General features: G+C 40.6%; 1 protein-coding gene and 1 long non-coding RNA gene across 2 annotated transcripts in view; both read left to right on the forward strand.

Annotated features, from left to right (window-relative positions):
* Positions 1–5,937: 5,937 nt before the first annotated feature.
* On the forward strand, positions 5,938–12,685 carry LOC102082535 (sterile alpha motif domain-containing protein 3). Its single transcript, XR_003218831.1, has 9 exons — positions 5,938–6,200; positions 7,131–7,326; positions 7,496–7,654; positions 7,813–7,900; positions 8,096–8,251; positions 8,715–8,921; positions 9,186–9,357; positions 9,482–9,585; positions 12,632–12,685. It is a non-coding gene; the product is annotated as a sterile alpha motif domain-containing protein 3 (long non-coding RNA).
* A 5,066-nt stretch (positions 12,686–17,751) lies between these two features.
* The window catches only part of LOC100692857 (uncharacterized), a 444,159-nt gene continuing 441,959 nt past the window's right edge, over positions 17,752–19,951 (forward strand). The window contains exon 1 of the mRNA XM_025905920.1: positions 17,752–18,696. Within this exon, the coding sequence (XP_025761705.1) occupies positions 17,757–18,696 (940 nt within the window). The 5' untranslated portion in view covers positions 17,752–17,756. The remainder of the gene's footprint in view (positions 18,697–19,951) is intronic.

Genomic DNA, 19,951 nt, shown 5'->3' on the forward strand with positions numbered 1-19,951 from the left:
TGATCCATCCTTCCTCTTAGAAAACACACAGTACAAAGTGATGATTTCATGGTGAAATTTTTCCTTTCTGTGTTGTTTTTGGAGGCAGCAGTGTTGATAACAGCTCATCTGAAACTGAGAGTTGATGCTCTGCTCTGTCGCCTCCACCCGTTACTGTTTGTTCCAAAAGACAATAAATAAAGGACGTGTAATAAAATACACATGTCCTTTTTCTTCTTTGTCACTTCCACCCATCAGCTGTTTCCAGGTCTAATTCTCTTTCAGTTCTAAGAGTATAAGATCAAAAGCACATTTCTTTCATGTCAGTCCATCCTTGATGCATATATGTGTCATACTGTTTCACAGTGTGTGGCCTGTGGACCTCCACAAATGTTTTGTCTGATTTGCTCCATCATTAAACTTTGTCTTGAGGATCAGCTGCTCAGGAGGATGAGATGAGAAAGTGTGACAAACAGGGTCATTGCAAATCTTGCAAAGTCAATGCAAACACCAGCATCTCTGAGCAATGTGATTTGCTTCACACAGGAAAGGAATGTCACTATTTGTCTTAGGCTAAACTCATGAACCAGCCACGTGTGTCAGACTCCGACTCTCAGAGTCAGATATACATCACATATGAATGAAAATATTTTAGTAAAAGTAAGTTCTCTTCATTTCTGGCCTACAATGCCGTTTACAACATTGCTAGCGACTTGTGTTATGGTTGCTAGGTAAACTGGGCAGCGCATCATAGGCCAGACTGTCCTATTTAATAACCTTTCCCTCGTAGTCTTCAAAGGACCGGGCCTCGTTAGAATTATTTTTTTTAATGTTTAATGCTTATACAACCCATTATTTTTTATTTCACAATTACCTCATATTTTAAATTACACATTAGAATAGAGTGTTGAAACATCTACATCACACATCTACATCACACATCTACATCACATATTCCAATGGTGGAAAGCATCACACACCACTTGGAGTGAGTAGCCTGATAAACACTGACAGTAGAAGACAAGAGAGAAGACCCTCTTTTAGATTTCATGGGCTATTCCATTGGAGATGGCACCAACACCACAAGAAAACAACTCTAAAAAATCACGGTGTTTAGGAGTTCTCTCTGTACCCCCGCTCTCACTCACTCTCTTTCCCCACAGATAACACCAAACTATAGAGGATGCCCTGGTGAAATGGGAAAAGTTGTCTTCATATTCCAGTTAGAAGTTTGCGTCCCCACTTTTTAACCAGTGATTTTAACATTCTGTTTTTATGACACACAATAGAAGTGTATACTGCCGTGGTGTGCTGCTCTTTTTTCATTTTGGGTCTCCTGAGTGAAGGAATAGACACAGTGGTGTTTTTACTCAAACCTTCAACTGCTTAATAAAATTAAGAAAATGTATTTTAAAATGTAATTTATGAAAGTGTCTTTACCTGTTAAAAATGAACCTTACAAAATTGCAGCCAGTACAGGGAAAAATTAATTGTTTGTGAGAGAAAATTGGCAGAGATTAAAAGTCAACCATGATTTGACGTTATTAAAATGTAATTCTTTTCATTATTACTGGTTAAAGGAGGTTTGTATCATGAGCAACTGATTGGTAGATATCAGAAAACTTTTATAAGTTGATGTATTTAGGAATTTTAAGTCTTTTGACTGTAAAGGTTGAAGTTTCTATCAGAATCAGAAAGTCTTTATTGTCATTTTTCACAAGTACAACAAAATTAAAAATGGTCCGGACCATTTTTAATTTCGTTGTATATCAGGGCCCTGATCAGTGCATCATCCCTCACAACATAAAAAATATAAATAAAATAAGAAAATTCAATAAAATCTATAAATAAAATACATAAAGTGCTAATAAGAATAGTATTAGCAAATATTCACATACACATACAAGAGTGGCGTGATGGACATTTTTTGTAGCAGTATCCAGATGTCTTAGTTGGATAAAAGCTGTGTTTGAGTCTATTAGTCCTTACACTAAGATGGTACAGAGATCGAACAGGATGTGGCCAGGATGTGAGGTATCTTTTATAATGTTTTGAGCTTTTTTAAGACAGCAGGTATTGTGTAGATCTTCCAGTGTGGGAAGAGGGCAGCCAGTGATCCTTTGGGCAGTGTTAATGATCCCTTGGAGTCCTTTCCTCTGAGCCGCTGTGCAGCTAGTTCACCAAATGAAGTTAAAAGTTAAGCTAAAAAAGAGAAAAGACAAAAGCTTGTTTTTCTCATCTGAGTGTTAGTATTAAAGTCCAATTTACGTAAGATTAAAGGGGGTTTTGTTTATGCGACGATATCACATAAATTTGGATATCTGCTGATACCAATATAATATACCAATACACCGATATAGTGTATTTTATAATCAATAAAACTTTTTTTTTTAACCCTTTACAGTCGGTCGGAGCGGGCACGCTACGCTTTGCGTAACTATTTTTTTCCCAGTAGCACTGCAACCACGTAAGCTAGCGCAATAATTTTTTTTAAATATGAAACCGGAGGAGTTGTACTTACATCTTATGCCATCAGCTTGTCCTAGGTCACAGTTTACATAGCTGACAGCTGGTAACTGTGCAGGGGATCTGATGTACCATGTATAGAAATCCATTACTGTATATAGCAGACATTCCCAAAGTGTGGGGCCCGCCCCTAGGGGGGGCGCAGAGCTATTGCAGGGGGGGGCGCGGCATGAAAAGGGAAAAAAAAAAAAACCCAACAACAAAGCTTGGACACTGCTAGCACGGGGCACCCACACAAACGCAAAGCAGGAGATGAAGCATCAATATGTTTCCAAACCAACTTCATTCTAAGCCAAAGACTAGAAAATATGCTGAAGCAAATCTTCCCTTTGGTTTCACCTGCACAAGTGCCGAGGTAGGTCTCCCTGCAGAATTAGTTTTCCCTGCATCGGGAGCAGCGCTGGGCTGTTCAAATCATGGACAAACAGTATCCCACAGTTGTTTATGTTTTTGAACCCATTTTGTAGAGGGTTTTTTTGAAAAATGTATTGATAGCAATGTTGAACATTATTACACAGGAAAAAAACAACTACATGTAAAATAATTTACACCGTGATGCCTCTGCCTTTCTAAATGCAGGGACAGTAACTGCCTGTATGTAAGTGTGTAAAACCTGCAGATTAACAGTAACAGTATTTTTGTCTCTATCTGCCATTCTGCAATTTATCTCATGTAAACAATAACGTGGCGCACAGTGTGACGTGAAAAAAGGCACATACCTTTGACATTGCGTGACAAACTCTGTATTCCTTGTCCACACGTAAATGCAAAAAAAAGGAGTTTTGAAAAATCTCCGTTCTCGGTGATTCGATACGCCGTTTACATGTGGACGAAACAGTTGCGTGTTCAAAAGTACCCGTGTAGGTGCGGACGGAGCGTAATAGAGTTGGTAGTTTATTTTCTTACTACCTGTAATTTATTGCAGGTTATTTGTATTTGCTTAATTGTTTAATAAATGTTTGAGGTGTGAAATAAACCGCAATGGAGCAAAATATGGGTGTGTGTGGTTGAAGGATGTGTTTGTGCGTGTGCGTCCGCGTGTGCACGCGCGGGGGTGGGGGGGCGAACATTTTTCTTCTAAAACAAGGGGGGCCCGGCAAAAAAAGTTTGCGAACCATATAGTAACTAATAAATCTTGGAGGAAAGTGCATAATGTCAAGTGTTTATAGCGCAGAAAGTCTTTCTGGTGTGTAACTAAGCAGTCTAACGGCGTCCAGCCCTTTTAACAGCTTTTTCACCTATAATATGGCAAGCCAGGCCAAAATTCGCCACTGTTCCAACACATCTGGTTAAAAAAATTATGTAAAAATCGCCATTTAATAAGTCAGTATTTCATGCCAGCGAGTGGCGCTTGAATGCCTCCTTATAAGGGACAAAAAAACCCCCAATCTTTTGTTTCAGTCATTGATGGCTTATTTTTCCAGCGCTTAGTGACAGCTGTGAAGGTGTTTTATTAAATTATCCAAGGCCCTCGTCACGGCTTTCTCAATCACTTAGTTTAAACTCCAGTCACCCGATTAAAGAAGTGCAGACCGCAAAGTGACCGCCTGTAACAGTCCTTGGCACAATCTGTACTCATAATCCCACCGTGCGATTTAATGAATTTAAACCATGATGATGAAGGACAAAAGACAAAATGATTTTTCTGAAACAAGTGGAGACTTCCCTCAATCTTTATGAAAAAGAAAATTTATAAGAGCCTTGAAAAACTTTATCAACAGTCTGTCAAGTAAAAGCCACATGTGCAGTTTGGAATCAGACCTCTTATCACTTTAAACCAGACTCAGAAGTCAGACTCACACCGACTGTGAACTGTTCAGTGAAGGAGGCTGGTTTAGGTGTGGGAGAGCTGGGGGGTTATGGTGGTGTGAAATCCGCCCCCAGTTTGATGGTGCAATTGTTATCTTTCTTGATATCTAAAGTTAATAATTTTGTAGAAAGAGGTGTCATCTTTCATGACACTTCTACGCCCGTTCTCCCATTGGTTAGTCCTGCTAGAAATGTGCTAGTAAAGAATCGACTTCTTCTCCTTCATGATGACAGGTTTGATGATAATGACACTGAGAAGCACTGACATCATAGACACTGTGTTTTTGACATACATCAGAAAAATGAAACAACTGATAAGTGTGTGTGAGAGGATGATAATTTATTGAAATTGTTCTGAAGGAGGAAAAGCTCTGAACCTGAACTAAAACTTTAAAATCTAAGAGAGGAAACAAAGCCGGAGTGAGCAGTATGGAGTCTGAAAGTGCTGTCTCTGAACCAGGAACAGCACAGTCTGTACTCTCCTGCTGACATTAGGAGGTTCTTACAGAAAACCAAAGGCCTCAAGCTGGTAAAAGTGAAGGGCTACTTTCCAGACCTGAAGCTGTTTGTTGAGTCGTCTCAGGCCTTGACCAAAAAAAAACCAAACAAACTGGAAATTTCATTTATTGTGTGTTAACAGATCAAGAGATTTATCATTTAAAGAAACTGATTTTGAAAGTAAGAGCTCAAGCTCTTACTGATGAGGATGATGCTGTTTATACAAATACTCCGTATGTTACTGTTCTTTTTTCTCTGTCTCTCCTGTTTTATGTGTGGATTTAAATATAGGCACATTGAATTTAATGGTCTTGGAGATGAAGAGAAAAGAGCTGCTTTTTTCAAACCTATGATTTTAAAGAAGTTAGATATTAGCACTGCTGACAATGAGAGAAGCTTGAGGAAGGGCTGTAGTCCAGTAGCAGTGGAGGGGTGGGGATTGTGTTTTCTGAGAATTTTGTGTCTCTTTCTTGTGAAACAGATATAACCTCATTCTGAATCCTCTCGAAGGCTCAGACTGTGCGAGCTCTCAGATGTGTCAAGGGGATGATTTGAGTAATTTTAAAAAATGTCAATAATCCCTGTTGATTGTCTGGTTTATTGTTCTGTTTTCATTAAAAATTTGTCTGCTGGCATTTCACTACACAGTCAGAAATAGGGGTACGGAAGGGGTACATTACTGTGCCCCAAGGTACAAAAATGACATTAATACAGTCTAAGGACAAATATTGGACCTCGGGGTAACTATCTGTACCTTTTTTAGCGTCTGAAAGGTACATACATGTTCCTTAATTGTGAAAAGTACTTATTTGTACCCATTCTTTCAAAAGATAAAGTACAGGTTTATTAAGCTCTTTTTGATTAGAGATTTTTTTTTAAATTCTTTTTGACAGTAATTTATTTGCAACTGTATTGATTTAAGCATATATTTTAGTGTTTTTATTTTATTTTTTATTATTTTCATTGCTGTTGTTGTTTTTGTATTCCCTGAACCCCCCTTATTTTTAAGCTGCTTTAAGAACAATGAATTTATTTGAAAGAAAAAAAGTAAAAATGCATTTAAACATTTTTTAAGAGAGTGTTTTTTTTAAAAAGTATAACTATTTGGATGAATTGCCAAAAAGCACCCTTATTGAACTCGGAGTGCGAGTTGAGCCCATCCTCACAACATCAAACAAAAAGTAGAAGAAGAAACTCAACGAATAGCTGGTGGATTCTAGAACTTTCTGTAAATGCAGCAGGTGCCATTTTGTTTTATCAATGGACGGAGATGGATTACGAACTTGCAAGTCTTGGTGTGCTCTGTTCACTTTCAACCGAGGAACTCTTAACAAAAATACAAGAGTGGGGCTTAGATGTCACCGAAGCTGAAGCTCAGCGTTTCAGAGGTAAGTTTTATTTAAAGAAAAATGTAGCGTAATTACTAATTATTGGTTTAGCCTAGCTTAACGTATATTAGCAATTTAGCTAGTTTCGGCACTCTCTTAGCTCAAATTATGTCTTTTTACAAACGTTTCATGTGTAAAGTTGAGGTCACAGTTCTGAAGAATGAAAAATGTGTACACATAGTATTTGTGTAAGTTTGAACTTATATATGTGGTTCGCCACAGTCTATGGGTTCGGTAACCCCTGCGCAGCGGAATGGCGCGAAATTTGATTCCCTGGTAGCTGAATGCAGTTTACCGTTAGTGTATTAATGGTTTAATAAAATCACGTTTTTACATCCATTCCAAGGCCATCAACACACATGGGCGGCTGAATATAACGTTTAAAGGAAATATCTTGACGCCGCAATTGTTTAAAATATAACAAGGGTGTGGCAGCTTGGGTTTGATAGTAGAGTTTTAAGCAATGTGGGAACTTTTTCAGCATGTAATCTGAGCTTGTAATACGGTCCTGCGGGTGTTATCGCTATAAGTAATCGGTCTGAAAGAAGAGACGGCAGAAACTGTCGGAAATCTGGAGAAAGGAGTCACCTTACTAGTGAATATTAACAAATTACAGCATTCTAGTCTTTTTTTTCTTCCAAACTTGAAAGGGCACAAAAGCATGCTCAGACTCTGCTCTCCTGTGTCCAGTAGTCCCAAACAAACATCTAAATTTAAAAATGAAAACTTTGCATATCGAGAGGATTCACTCTAAAAATTTGGTTTACTTTATTTAATTTACTGATTTTTTTTAATGAATATTTCTTTGAACTGAAAGAAGTTGTACAAAAGGTTTTAATGTGTGTGATATATGGTTTTTACCCATGTAAAAATGTGGTGATAAATATCCTTACATGGAATTTAGAGTTTGTACTACCATTTATCTTGCAGACAATGAGGTTGATGGTGACACAGTTGACTGCGGTCTTACTGAGACTATGGTTGCATACCTTTTCCAAGGATCCTTCAAAAAGCAGGTTAAATTCAACCAATTTGTGTCAAGGATGAAGGAATCTTCAGTGACGCTGACTCTACAGACTGTCTCTCCAGAAGACTGGCAACTGTCTACTTCGTCAACTTCAATAAGGTATTTTCTTATTTATAATGAAGTTAGTATGTCTGAAGCATACATGTTGGCCGTTATGCACTTTTAGGATTTAGTTAATATGATCATTGTTTCTACCATATGTATTGTTACTGTAGTGTTTTATACTTCAATTCATGCAATAAAAACAAACACTTAACTGTTTTCACAGCAATGAAAATACTTTGAGACTGCCAGCCTCTTTTGAAATTCCAAGATTTCCCAAAAATCTGCAACTAAAACTGGACAACAAAGAACCGTGCCATAAAAATCCAAGGGACAGACACACAATAATCAGAGTTCTATATGAAGCTGTGGCACAGTATACTATGTAAGTTAATCAGGGTAATATTAGCTTGTTGCTTTAGAAAAAGCTGAATCTGTCATATTGAAAATAAGCGCTACATTGCTAAGAAACAATAACTGACACTTGATAAAGTTTGTTTGTCAGCAGTTGCTCTAACACTTATGTTTCTTCTGATATTACAGGTATCCCACAAATTCTGAATATGTGCAAGCTCTGAAGACGCTGGTAATGAAGTATCCTTTCCTCAAGGATCGTGAGGGAAATGGTTATGTAAGTTAAATTTAAAATTTGCAATAGGTTCCTTCAAGATTACAAAGTAAAAGTGAAGCTTTTTTCGATCTTGTTTTGTTAGTAAGACAATCTGTAGCCTCTCAGTAGGTTTGTATGAAGTATGTTTACTGATTCTTTGTTGGGTGTATTTTGTGTAGATTGTTTTTACAGTAACTTATGTTTCTGTTCAACAAGCACACATGGCATATGTCTTTGAGACGTAAATTCAAATCAGAGCGGGCACCACTAGTCGACAGTGAGGCAGTGAGGCGTTGTAAGGAGAAGTTTGGTTCTACGAGGAGAGGGCAGCCTAATAAATGTCAACGAACAAGTCAGAGAAATGTTTGTCAGGTTGGTGTGAGGGACATCTTGAGCTATAAAATGTTCTTGCATCTGTTATTACATCTAAAACTAAGGATTAGGGATGCAACTGTACCCCTTTTTTCAAACCGAAACAATACCAATACTTGGATTAGAGCACTTGCTAATACAAAGTACCAGTGCTAATACTTCTACCTCACAAAAAATTATTAATTGGAAGGCGCTAAAAGAGGGTGAACTAGATTTTAAAAAATACAAAAAAACATTTTAAATATGACTCCAAAACTAAAATTTCAAGTTAACAATTAAGATTTTATGTGAAATTATTTCAGAGTTTCCATATTTTAAATATTGGTTCATGGTATCGGTTAACTTTAACCGATACGAGTTCTTTGTGATGCACAGATCGTGTCAGCTCTAATTGTATATTTAGTCTAATGTTGGGTTTCTAATCTGTTTTGACTTTCTCTTCTCACTCTTGCTTTCTTTCAAGGGACCATGCGTCCAAGGAGAGGATTTATTATCCATAGACGCCCACTTAAAGGTCTTACAGTGCCAATATCAGAAGATGCAACCAGATACCATGGTGGTTCATAACCGTATGCAGCAAACGTTTGCTTGGCGGCAAAAAGAAATTGCAGATGGTATGCCTGTGGAGGATGTGTTGAAGAAGTACCCCTTCTTAGGGATGCCTACTGGTGTAAGTCAGAAAGCTGAATTGAACTTGGAAATAGCTGTCACATTTAACATGTTTATAGTAGTAAATTGTATTTGCCCTTGACCTTGCTTTCTTCATCTGTCCCTCTTTCCTTTTTTTGTATGTTCATGTAACTTCTTACAGTATTGTTGTTAAATTCTATAAAAAAAATAATTATGCAGCACCATACATAATTAATATCAACTTTAGATTATTTCATTTTCATACACTGTTATTTTGTACTGAAAATGAATTTTTTACTTGTAGCTGTGCAACAAACTCGGGTGGATCCAACCAACAACGGGTAATGTAAGCCAGCGATTTCGTGAAGGGCCCTCATGTGTTGCAGCAAAGGTGATTGACCTTACACGAGGGAAAACCCCACTCTACCAGCTCTACCTTGATGCAAGAGAGGAGGCTCTCACTGATGACCTACCAGGTATTTGCTTTTTTTTTTAACTTAAAGGCTTCCATTTTATATAATTTTTATAGGTAACTGGAAATGCCAGATAAAATGCATGGGTGATCTTGTGTTTTTTGGGGGGGTTTTTTTTTTTTGGCAGATCTTGACACAAGGGCTGCACTTTTATTCCTGCCATACGTCTTCAAGGAGAAACTGGATCTCTTTGTCATACTTGGAGAGGTGTCCATCCATCCATCCTCATCCGCTTTATCCGAGGTCGGGTTGCGGGGGCAGCAGCCTAAGCAGAGAAGCCCAGACCTCCCTCTCCCCAGCCACCTCCTCCAGCTCATCCGGGGGAACACCAAGGCGTTCCCAGGCCAGCCGAGAGATATAATCTCTCCAGCGCATCCTGGGTCTGCCCCGGGGCCTCCTCCCGGTGGGACATGCCCGGAACACCTTACCCAGGAGGCGCCCAGGGGGCATCCTTGTCAGATGCCCGAACCACCTCAACTGGCTCCTTTCGATGTGGAGGAGCAGCGGCTCTACTCTGAGCCCCTCCCGGATGGCCGAACTTCTCACCCTATCTCTAAGGGAGAGGCCAGCCACCCTTCGGAGGAAGCTCATTTCTGCCGCTTGTATCCGCGATCTCGTTCTTTCGGTCACTACCCACAGCTCGTGGCCATAGGTGAGGGTAGGGACGTAGATCGACCGGTAAATTGAGAGCTTCGCTTTTACACTCAGCTCCCTCTTCACCACGACAGACCGGTGCAGCGTCCGCATCACTGCAGCCGCAGCACCAATCCGTCTGTCGATCTCCGGCTCCCTTCTCCCATCACTCGCGAACAAGACCCCGAGATACTTGAACTCCTCCACTTGGGGCAGGAACTCATCCCCGACCCGGAGTGGGCACTCCACCCTTTTCCGGCTGAGAACCATGGCCTCAGATTTGGAGGTGCTGATCCTCATTCCCGCTGCTTCACACTCGGCTGCGAACCGTTCCAGTGCGAGCTGGAGGCCTTCACCTGATGAAGCCAACAGAACCACATCATCCGCAAAAAGCAGAGATGAGATTCTGAGGCCACCGAAGCAAAAGCCCTCCGCCACTTGGCTGCGCCTAGAAATCCTGTCCATAAAAATTATGAACAGATGAACAGAACACCTTAGAGGGTACCACCCCAGTGACAAGACATTGTACCCCCATAGGTACATTTCTGTACTTTAATTTCTGAGTGTGTACAGCTCTGTTACATGACAAAGATTTTAGAACAGCCTTTCATTATTTCTGGTTCAGTCACAAAAAAATCCATCTGCATCATCTACCTGAGTGTTGTTGTTCCTCCAGGTGAGTGAGTAGAGTTGAGTGTGTGTGTGATCAGAGGTGAAGCTGCTTCCTGGTTGTTGATGTTTGTTTCTAAAGATGTTGTTGATGAGATTTTGTAGAAAGCAGCTGATGTGATCAGAGTGCAGTAGATAATGTCTGACAGCAGTTTGAAGAGGAAATGGATTCTGTTCTGTTCTTCACTCATCACCTACCTGACAGCTGACACCTCACACCTGTTTCTCACCTGCAGGTCAGACAGGAGGACACAGAGAGGATTTATAATCTCCAACATCATGAATCACATTTCTTCGGTTTTGGCTTTTTTAGAACTCTCTCATCTCTGTTAACTATTAGCATACTATCGCTAACGCAGCTCAGGTCATTAATATGAGAGATATATCTGGGATTCTCTGACTTTCAGTTTAAATATATACTTTATATGTTTGAATTTACTACCTGTTTTCATACTATTAACATCTGAAGGCATGGAGGGGGGAGGGGTGTAAAGGGGAGGGGTGGAGCGACTTGTTCAGAGGACTGTGCCAGGTATGACTTCCTGATACGGCTTACATCCATAAGTAACCACACCTTCCACATTTCAGAAGTTGCCAGAGCCTGGAGAGAGGTAAGAGTACCAGGAGCAGGAGAGGAGTGCAGAGCTGGGACAAGGACCTGAAAGTTGCCCACACTGCATTCGGAAAAAAATTACAAACTGTAAATAAAACACGTCACACGGCTGAGCATCAGGATATTACTGCTACAGTTTTTTTTTTCTTATAACCTTCAAACTTGTTGACAATTTTGAAAATGTCTGTTAAAATAAATAGTTTAGGACAAATTTAAAATCTTCTCATTTGTATCTTTATGACAATGTTTCAGTATTTGTTACTGTTGCAGTAGCATTATGATGGGAATAATAGTTACTTAGAAAGGAACATTTACATTTTTCATTCACTAACGCTGCTGGTTGCAGTAGTAGGTTGCAAAGACAGTTTTACCAACCTGCATCAGCTCAGTGAAACATTTGAAGTGGAATTTCATGCTCTGGTACATTTGACACATTTTTTTTCATTTGTTCTGTTCTCTGACGTGAGATGCCTTGAACATAAAAGTTTCCAATACAAACTAAAACATGGCACACTGAAGAAGAGGCGTGTAGCTGAAAGTCTATAATGTCAAGAATCATAACATCACAACATTTTTAACATCACTGCAGTTTCTGTTTGTAAGTTTACCATTATATACAGTAATGTGCAAAAGTCTTGAGCAACCATTCGGTGCAGTGATTTATTGAAACATATATGGAAGTACAGTATATGGGGCAAAAACAGTTCATAAACAGCCTGAACTGTATTTCTGTAATTTCCTTTAGGTATCATCAGAAATATTTTCCTGTAGGAGATTTAGAGCTCTACTTCATTTTCATGCTGAAAAATCAAACAAACACTTTGGTGCAACAGAACCCGACAGTATTTTTCTGTATTTTGAATGTTATCAATTTTAACAGGATTCTCAACAGCACTGGCTGAAATAAAGCCCCAAATCTTGACAGATCCAGATGGTCATAAACACTCACTGTAGTACTCGGTACATAATGATGACAATTTAAACGGAAAATGTCAAATGTTTATTCATAACTCCAGGAAACTTTTAATTAATGATTCATTTTACCACTAAATGCTTCAGTAACTTGCAGTATGCTTTATGATGGCAGTGATAGTAAAATTTTGAAGGAAAGTTCAAGTTTTGATTCTAAAGCTGTTGGTGGTAAGTTTGTTGCAAAGACACCTTTACTATTTAGTACTCGTTGTTATTGCTCATCAATTCACCACACAACTGATAATGAGGAGGAAAACTTCCTATAAAGGCAAAAAGTGCTTTGTTGCAGACTGTAAAAGATTTATATTTTGCTGTAAATAATTTGAACATTTTACAGTCTTTCCTGGGATCATATAACTTGATTTATGAGTGAAATCTGGGTTTGTGCAGTGGGCACAGACTTATAATGGGGAGCTGTATGACTTCTCTATGAGAGACACGTAGCACACACAGTCCTGGTAATCAGCACTGCACTCTATGAGCTGTCTGTAAGTCATCTTCAAGGTTACAGAAAGCTGCTGCTCAGGTATCGATGAGAACACACATTTGTAAACACATCGAAACTCTCAACATGTGAGAACAGAATTTAAAGCATGTGCCATTGCTTGGCATGAAATCTGCACTGATCTGGCACAAAAAACTTTGTTTAGTTTAGAAGTCAAGATGAGTGTAAGACAAGATGATGTTGAGTCATTTGCACTTCACCTGTTAACAGAGCAACAATGCAAAGTACTTCAACCATCACATAGTGTTCATTCTTAAACTCCTCACAGTATGAAAAACTAAAAACAACAAACAGAAGCAGAAACTGAAATTGTGGATGCAGAGTCACTGACAGCTAAAAGAGCAAAAAACTAAAATTAAATAAAAACAAGCAGATAAAGAACAGCTATTAACAATCATGATACAGACAAACAGCAAGAATGTAAAGACAAATATAAATATCAGCATGTATAGTAGCTCATCTGTGAGAATAGCTTTAATTAGCAATTATGCTAATGCTGTTAACATTAAAATTGATACAGTAATCCTCTGCTCTGGTCAAAGAATAGATGATGTGATTTAACGGCATGATATTATAAAGTGTTGATGTGCAGAAATTCATTGTTGAAAAGCTTCAAATGGCAGAGTTATGCAGCCTGATACCAGCCAGTCAGCATAAGGCCACTGTATAGTGAGAATTAGACCTGCTGAAGCCGCATATTGAAGTCTTTTATCTTTGCTTGAGGCTATTTTAGTGTTGCTGGAGCAGGATTCAACAATATTGACAATGAGATTCTTTTAAAATGTTGAGAGCAGGAGGTTGGTCTGAGTTGTCAAGTGCAACACTGGATTTTGTCTTTACAGAGAGATTTGACCTTTAGTGTCCCAACAGGAAACTGCTATTTATTATCAGCTCACTCAGCTGTGTCATTAATCAAGGACACATTTTAGTTCCTCTTTTAATTTTCATTGTATATGCTGCCCTTTAGCTCCATCCATCCATCCATCCATCCATCCATCCATCCATCCACTTCAGCTTATCCTTTTCAGGGTCGCTGGGGGTGCTGGCGCCTATCCCAGCTGTCATAGGGCGAGAGGCGGGGTACACCCTGGACAGCTTGATCTTTTGAAAATATTCACTGTTAATATTACAATTACCAGTTTTTCCTTTTATTAGATTAAGAATATTGTGAAGGGAAGGTTTAACAAACTGAAACCGCCTGGAGAACTACAACAACTTGTACAGATTTGCAGGAGATGCAGCAATCCAGTAGATTTTAATTCTAATGCTGCTGGTTGCAAGTAGGTTGCAAAGATAGCTTCCTAACCAGCAGGTGGTTTTTCCTGCTTTGGTACAGTTGAGACCTTTTATTTGTTTTTGTCCTGTTCTGTGAACCTCTGAAGTGACAGGCCTTAAACATAAAGGTTTCTATTACTAGTAAAACAAACACAACACTGAAGAAGAGGCATGTAGCTGAGTCAAGAATCATACCAACATTTTTAACATCACTGCAGTTTCTGTTTGTAAGGTTACCTTTATGTACACTAATGTGCAAAAGTCTTGAGCCACAGCTTATTTCTTTACGTGTTGCTAGTGTTAAGGGTTCAATATTGAGGACGACAGTAAAAACAACCATGGTCCAGAAGAGCTTGGTCAAACAATGATTTTAATGAACACACGCAGCGTGGGGAGATGTACACTGCAAAACATCAGCTGTAGATCTCCACCCCAATAACTACACAGGAATGGTTTTATAACATCAGGGTATGTTTACTGACGCCCCCCTCATACGTCATCCGATACAATACATGCATGAGTGAAAACCACAAATGTTCTGTTGACAACTTTTAACACAGTTTGAAAAGAGCATCGTCTTCACGACAGGTGCTTCCTGTCGCCACCGGACGCCCGCTTATCTCAGAACATCAGCAGCATGTCGGCACACTGTCACTTGTGGAGACACAATTTTGCAGTTGCAAGCAAAATATGATTAAACTTTCACCTCTAAATGAGTTTACCTACAGTGTATGTGTGTGTGTTTCTCGACCTCACACGAACTCTGTCTTGTGAGAAGAGACGCCAATTCTCATGTACCTAATAACCTAACTAAAACTATATATATATGTAATATGTTGAATAAATGTTTTAATCAAGAACCTCTACTAAAAGCTTAATTAAAAGATATAAATGAATAAGAGATAATAATGAATAACCAACACACGTTCAACATGAGTGAAACAGAAACTCTGACTCTGTCTCTGTGAAAGGTTCATGGGGTCAACATCACATTAATCATTATGGAGTCTCTGATATAAAACTATGATATGATCCAAATGGAGGATGATGTTTATTATTATGGAGAAAACCACAGAGAGAGGCTCAAACTGTTTTTGTGTGACGTTAACTTCTGCTGTGAGTTTAATATTAAACATTCTTACTTTAATAAACAGTGAGATCTGAGTGAGATGAGAACACAGACTCATAAAGGGAAGCTGTTCATGATGGACCACACGTAGCACATCGATTTCCAGGAACCAGCTCTGCATCATGTGACTTAACCTTTAAGGCATCTTCAGGTTGAAGAATGCTGCTGCCCAGGTCCTGATGAAGACAAATGTATGAATGCATCAAAGCTGCCAAAGTGCCAGAACAGAATTGAAAAAAATGCACATATCTTTGCAATGCATCACTGGATGAGGCCAAATGTTTTTTACATAACACCACAGTCACAAAGAGTGTGACACAAAATGTAAATTCAGGTGTATCACAGCTGTTAGCAGGACAAAGAGCTTTAAGAAGACATGAACAGCATTATTGTTAAATGTCTTTAACCCTGCAGTGACAAACTTATTTCAGTGTTTCCTGTTGCTGTTGTCCTGTTTGTGTAAGAAGAGGCTGAATAAGCATCCATCAGTGGGAGGTTCCCATCAGGTGTCTCCACCGTGGACTCCACCTCCAACCCCGCTCTCCAGGATCCACATAAAGAGAGACGGACGGAGAGAGCAGTGTCCTCTTCACAGAGACACCAACAGAAGAATCACCAGAGAGCCTCCTGAGCAGCAGCCTTCATCCTCCTCATCCTCCATCAGAGCTGCAGGTAAGACGAGCTGCACACCTGGACTCTTGCTCTGCCTCTTGTAACACATCAGGACGGCTCAGTGGACACATGTCAGAGCTGAACAACACATCAGTGTTAGGACTGTTAACAGACTGCACAACAAACACATCACACACAGATGAAGGTGTGAAAGCTGACGTTTAGTGTTTTAAACACTTCAATAACTGATTTTTATATTCTTGTTTTCAGCAGAATCAAAAACACAGAACAGGTTGGTTTTCCACACAAACACAGCTCATGTTCATGTTTATGCTTGAAGCAAATAATGAACTCTGTAAGCGAAAAGGAAATAATGTTTGGTTTGATGAGTCTGTACAACATATATGAAGTGAACTTAATACAAACAGGTTTACAAGAGATGATCATATTTTATTCTCTGGATGGTGAAGGCTTTACACTTTACATTTGTGAAATTAAACTTTATGGAAAATGTTTTGTTGCAGTTAAGAGAGCAAATCAGTCAAATGTCAATGTAACGACTCATTTTTCACAGATGGATGGAGAAGAATAAAAACATTTGTTTTCTCTTTGTTTGTATAACAATTTACAACACTGACTATAAATGTTAGAATTTTGTGCAGCTTTCTCAAAGTGTTTGTGTTTCAGGGTTCTGTCAGCTGATTGGCCCTTTCCAACATGCTCCGCCCTCTGCTATTCCTGTGTGCTCTCGTAACACTGACAGGTAAACACACACACCTGGCAGCCATTTTGAAAGTGTTCTCACAATACTCGAGTACAACAACATAAGAGGGACGATGAAGAAAGCTGTAAGTACAAATAATCTGAGATCGTCAGAAAACTTTCATCTTCTTTTTCCAAGATTTTAAATTATTATTTAACATTAAAGTAAAACAAAGAACCAAATAAACAAAAACAATAACCATCCATCCATCCATTCGCTTCCGCCTATCCTTTTCAGGGTCGCGGGGGGCGCTGGAGCCTATCCCAGCTGTCATAGGGCGAGAGGCGGGGTACACCCTGGACAGGTCGCCAGTCTGTCGCAGGGCCAACACACAGGGACAGACAACCATTCGCACTCACATTCACTCGCACATTCACACCTAGTGGCAATTTGGATTAATCAATTAACCTATCCCCACAAGCTGCATGTCTTTGGATGGTGGGAGGAAGCCGGAGTACCCCGAGGGAACCCACGCAAACACGGGGAGAACATGCAAACTCCACACAGAAAGACCCCGGCCTGATGTTGGAATTAAACTCAGGACCTTCTTGCTGTGCGGCAACAAGTGTAATAGTAGTCTGGAGGAAAAGCTACCTAGCCTTTCAATTTTTTTCATTGTATGGTGGCTCTTTTTCACTTATTTTCCTGAGGAATACTTTCCTGGAGAATAATGAAGAAATGACAAAAAAAATTACAAGAATGCCTGCCTACAATACACATGCGCTTCTAGAGTTGAAAGAATCAATAACTTTCAATCTCAATAATGCAAACGTTTTTGCCTTGTAGACTCTGAGTAACATGTTACTGGTGACATTTACCAACTAGCAAGAAATCATTTCTACACAATAATATGCACAAGCTCACATAAGTCTAAGTTTTTCATATTACAATACATGTTTCATATGGAATATTTGTATTCAAGGTTCAAGTTGTTTGGGCCCACCAGTTCTGTGTTGCTCTGGTCAAAACAACAGCTGTAACAGAGGATGTTTCTGTGATGAAGCGTGTCAGAAATTTCACGACTGCTGTCCTGACTACCTTTCAACCTGTGGACAGTGTAAGTAAAGACAAACACTAGAACTACACACAATTTTAAACATTTATATTTTGACTACATATGTTCCCACTGCAATTCCAAGCACAGACAGCACAAAAAGCCACAGCATTACATCTACAATGTATACATACAAAAATATATATATAACCAAATATCATAACAACTTCTTTGTCCATGGTTGCCCCGGCCTCCACCGCTGAATCCACCACTGAATCCACCGCTGTCCCAGCATCCACCGCTGAATCCATCGCTGTCCCAGCATCCACCGCTGAATCCACCGCTGAATCCATCGCTGTCCCAGCATCCACCGCTGAATCCATCGCTGTCCCAGCATCCACTGCTGAATCCACCGCTGAATCCATCGCTGTCCCAGCATCCACCACTGAATCCATCGCTGTCCCAGCATCCACCGCTGAATCCACCGCTGAATCCACCGCTGTCCCAGCATCCACCGCTGAATCCATCGCTGTCCCAGCATCCACCGCTGAATCCATCGCTGTCCCAGCATCCACCGCTGAATCCATCGCTGTCCCAGCATCCACCGCTGAATCCACCACTGTCCCGGCATCCACCGCTGCATCCACTGCTGTCCCGGCATCCACCGCTGCATCCACCGCTGCATCAACCGCTGAATCCACCGCTGACTCAACCACTGTCCCGGCATCCACCGCTGCATCCACCGCTGCATCCACCGCTGAATCCACCGCTGCATCCACCGCTGTCCCGGCATCCACCGCTGCATCCACCGCTGCATCCACCGCTGAATCCACCGCTGCATCCACCGCTGTCCCGGCATCCACCGCTGCATCCACCGCTGCATCCACCGCTGAATCCACCACTGAATCCACCACTGTCCCGGCATCCACCACTGCATCCACTGCTGTCCCGGCATCCACCGCTGCATCCACCGCTGTCCCGGCATCCACCGCTGCATCCACCGCTGCATCCACCGCTGAATCCACCGCTGCATCCACCGCTGTCCCGGCATCCACCGCTGCATCCACCGCTGAATCCACCACTGAATCCACCACTGTCCCGGCATCCACCACTGCATCCACTGCTGTCCCGGCATCCACCGCTGCATCCACTGCTGTCCTGGCATCCACCATTGAAGGTTTGCACCTCATTTTCTGTTGTAGTGAGCCGAGGCTAGTTTGTTGACAGTTTCTAAAGTAGAGTTAAGAAATTAAATATATATATAGATAGATAGATAGATAGATAGATAGATATATCAATCTTTATTTATAAAGCACTTTTCATACAAAAAAAGATGTAGCACAAAGTGCTTTATATGGTTAAAAGCAAGACCCAACCCACCCGACCCTCCCGCTCACTCCCCACACTCTCATTAACATAAACGATCATGAATACACACATCCCCCCCCCCCCCCACCCCACCCCCACCCCCACACACACACACACACATACACACACACACACACATACACACACTTAAAGAGTAAAATTGGGCTGGGTACACATTAGCCAAGTGAGGAAACACTATCACAGGGGGCCGTCTGCACCGGGAGCCGGTCACAGACCGCAGCCTCCAGGCTGGGCACACAGCAGGAGGGAGGCAAAGAAGCCCCCCAGCCAGGCTGAGAAGACCCACAGAGCCCCAGCAGCCACGGTCGATCACAGCCCCGGTGCAGAGAGCCCCCTCCGAGGAAACACTGGAGATATGACCTAATAAGAATATATACAGGATAAAGAGATAAAATAAATTAGAATGGGATACAGTATAAATATAAATAGAGTAAGAAGATAAAAAATTAATAAGAATCAAATCAATAAATATTAGGTAAAACTAAATTAATAAGATAAATAGAATAACAGGATAGAATAAATAAGCATAAAATAAATAAACGTTAGGTGAAAGCTAAATTAAAAAGGTGGGTCTTGAGCCTGTTCTTAAAAACATGAACGTTCTCTGCGGCCCTGAGCTTCTCCAGCAGGCTGGTCCACAGTCGAGGACCATACCACTGAAAAGCTGCCTCTCCGTGAGTATGTGTCCTGACTTTAGGGACAATCAAAAGGCCAGTACCAGAGGACCTCAGGGTCCAGGAGGGTTCATATGGTAAAAGTAAACGTGAGAGATAAGAAGGCCCAAGACCATTAAGACATTTAAAAACCAATAAAAGAACTTTAAAATCGATCCTGAAACACACGGGGAGCCAATGCAGCGATTGTAAAACCGGTGTAATGTGGGCCCACCCTCTGGTCTTCGTCAGCACACGAGCTGCAGAGTTTTGTAAAAGTTGTAGGGGTGAAATATTCTTTTTGGGGAGACCAGAGAGCAGGGCATTACAGTAATCAATGCGACTGGTAATAAAAGCATGCATCAGCATCTCCATGTTGGCCCGAGAGAG

The sequence above is a fragment of the Oreochromis niloticus genome, linkage group LG3 (assembly GCF_001858045.2).
Source record: "Oreochromis niloticus isolate F11D_XX linkage group LG3, O_niloticus_UMD_NMBU, whole genome shotgun sequence".
Lineage (NCBI taxonomy): Eukaryota > Metazoa > Chordata > Actinopteri > Cichliformes > Cichlidae > Oreochromis > Oreochromis niloticus.